At 38.4% G+C, this 2,122-nt stretch overlaps 1 protein-coding gene across 1 annotated transcript; it reads right to left on the reverse strand.

The window, feature by feature from the left end:
* Positions 1-301: 301 nt before the first annotated feature.
* LOC109212139 lies at positions 302-1,510 on the reverse strand. The gene is made up of 4 exons (XM_019375755.1): positions 1,391-1,510; positions 1,280-1,345; positions 980-1,177; positions 302-937 (listed from the first exon to the last, which is right to left on the reverse strand). The coding sequence occupies exons 1-4, from the start codon at positions 1,508-1,510 to the stop codon at positions 302-304; spliced, it is 1,020 nt and encodes a 339-aa protein (XP_019231300.1).
* Between the last annotated feature and the right edge of the window lie 612 nt (positions 1,511-2,122).

A 2,122-nucleotide genomic window follows, 5' to 3' on the forward strand; every position in this document is an offset into this window, starting at 1 on the left:
GTAATATGACCTTTTCCGTTTATATTTTCAACTTACTATGAAAACTTTTTTTTTTTGGATAACTTGCATTTCTATTCATCAATCCAAACAGAGTACATTGGTTTGAGGGTGGAGTGTATAATCCACAAACACCCTTATCTAACATGAAAGATAGAACATGCAATGTTGTGAGAGTTGAGTAGAAGAGAACTCATGGGTATTGGATACTTTAGTTTGTACGAGTTATCAAATAAAGTTTCCAACCCTAACAAAAACATACCAATAAAAATAAAATATAACATTCTATTCATGAATCTAAAACTCATGGTGGCTCAAAGGTAATATATGTTCTTTTATCAACAACTCGAAAAGCAAGTAAGCTCCATTTGTCCATGTTCATTATGCCTCTGACCTGCCTTGGTACCTCATCAAAATTATGGAAGAGTTGATTTTGTAAAGACTCATGGCTTAAAGAAGCTAATTTATCCGCAACTTGGTTGCTTTCCCTGAAGCAGTGATTCAAATTAAAAATTGTTTGTTCCCTTAGACTTCTAAGCTCATTAATCTCATCTGAAATTCTCCATGGGACACAATTGTTCCCATTAAGGCAATCCACTAATAGCTTTGAATCGGTCTTTACCAAGATACAATGTAAACCATTGTTAATACACCATTTGATGCCAAACAACAGTGACTGTGCTTCTGTCCAATTGCTAGTTCCAGGGCCTAAATTAATAGTGAACGCAGCAATCAAGCATCCCAAATTGTCCATAACTCCTCCTCCTCCACATAGACCATTTTTACAGCTTCCATCTGAGTTTAATTTCACAAAAAATGCTGGAGGTTTGTTCCACTTGGTAATGATGGTCTTCTTGAATCCAATATTAATGTTGAATAGATGGCAGACGCTGCTCCTAATAGGCTTGGTGTTGAATTTTGGGAACTGGGTGTTAACTATCTATGAAATTGAGAAACAAATAAGGGACATGGTCATCCTCACATTGAGTCTTTCAGAGCCATATTTAACTCCACATATAGCTTTCCAAATTTCCCATGTTGTGACGATTGGTAAACAGTTTATCAAGCATGCTTCAACAGGATTCTTTGTCTTTGCTTTCCACCAATTGACAAGTAACATTCGAAAAGACACCCCTGTAAAGGGAATTCCCTTAACACCACATATAATCCTCCATATATTCTGTGCAAAGGATCTCGAACAAAAAAGATGATCTATAGTTTCATTTACAGGATTTATGCAACAACAACACCGAGAAGTGATAGATAGACCCATCCTGAGAACCCTAGCATCAGTCGGCAATCTGTCTCTCAATGCTCTCCATACAGTAAAACACATCTTGAAGGGCACCTGCTTTTGCCATGTCTTGGAATCAATCCAAGATTGTCTTTATACTTTCCTGAATATATTCCAAGCTGAGGCTACGGAGAATGCTCCTTTCTCATTGGCAGTCCACACAGGAGTATCTTGAACCAAGGGCCTCAACCTAATCTGCATAGCTTCAATTGTAGCCATAACATGGTCAGGTAATAGACAACCCAACCATCCCACCACCACTGATCATTAACTATAACATCAGAGAGCATAATGTTCCTCGGTTTGCTACCCTCTGGAAGAAAATTACACAATGGACCTAAGTTGGTCCAATTGTCAAACCAAAACGCAATGTCTCCTTTGCCAATCTTCCATAATATGTGCGTATCTACTTCCCTTTTAATCTTTCACATAGCATTCCGGGAATGTGAGTTTCCAGAATACCATTGCTTAATTAAAGGGTGTGACCTCTGAAAATATTTGACCATTAGGAAATTCTTCCACAGAGAGTCAGTAGTCCTTAAATTCCACCATTGCTTTGCTGTGAATGCGTTACAAGTATCCTGCAACTTCCTAAAATTAGCTCCTCCTTCAGAGTATGGCATGCAAAGCTTGTCCCATGAATCCCAATGAAATCTTTTCTTCTCTTCTGATTTTCCCCAAAAGAACCTAGCCAACATTCTTTCTATTTGGTTCAAGACTCCTTTAGGAGGGTGAATGGCTGCTAAAAGATGGACTGGAAGGGCTAACCAAACATGTCTGATCAGCATAGCTCTACCACCAGTGGATAAAAATTTGGCATGCCAACCTGAA

Source organism: Nicotiana attenuata, unplaced genomic scaffold (genome assembly GCF_001879085.1).
Source record: "Nicotiana attenuata strain UT unplaced genomic scaffold, NIATTr2, whole genome shotgun sequence".
NCBI lineage: Eukaryota > Viridiplantae > Streptophyta > Magnoliopsida > Solanales > Solanaceae > Nicotiana > Nicotiana attenuata.

Bases quoted from the DNA above. Each gene is read 5' to 3' on its own strand.
- LOC109212139 (XM_019375755.1), bottom strand. From the start codon at position 1,510: ATGGCTACAATTGAAGCTATGCAGATTAGGTTGAGGCCCTTGGTTCAA. The intron at 1,346-1,390 runs GTATAAAGACAA...TGGCAAAAGCAG, and splicing joins CTTGGAATATATTCAGGAAA to GTGCCCTTCAAGATGTGTTT. The intron at 1,178-1,279 runs GTTCTCAGGATG...TCCTTTGCACAG, and splicing joins GATTGCCGACTGATGCTAGG to AATATATGGAGGATTATATG.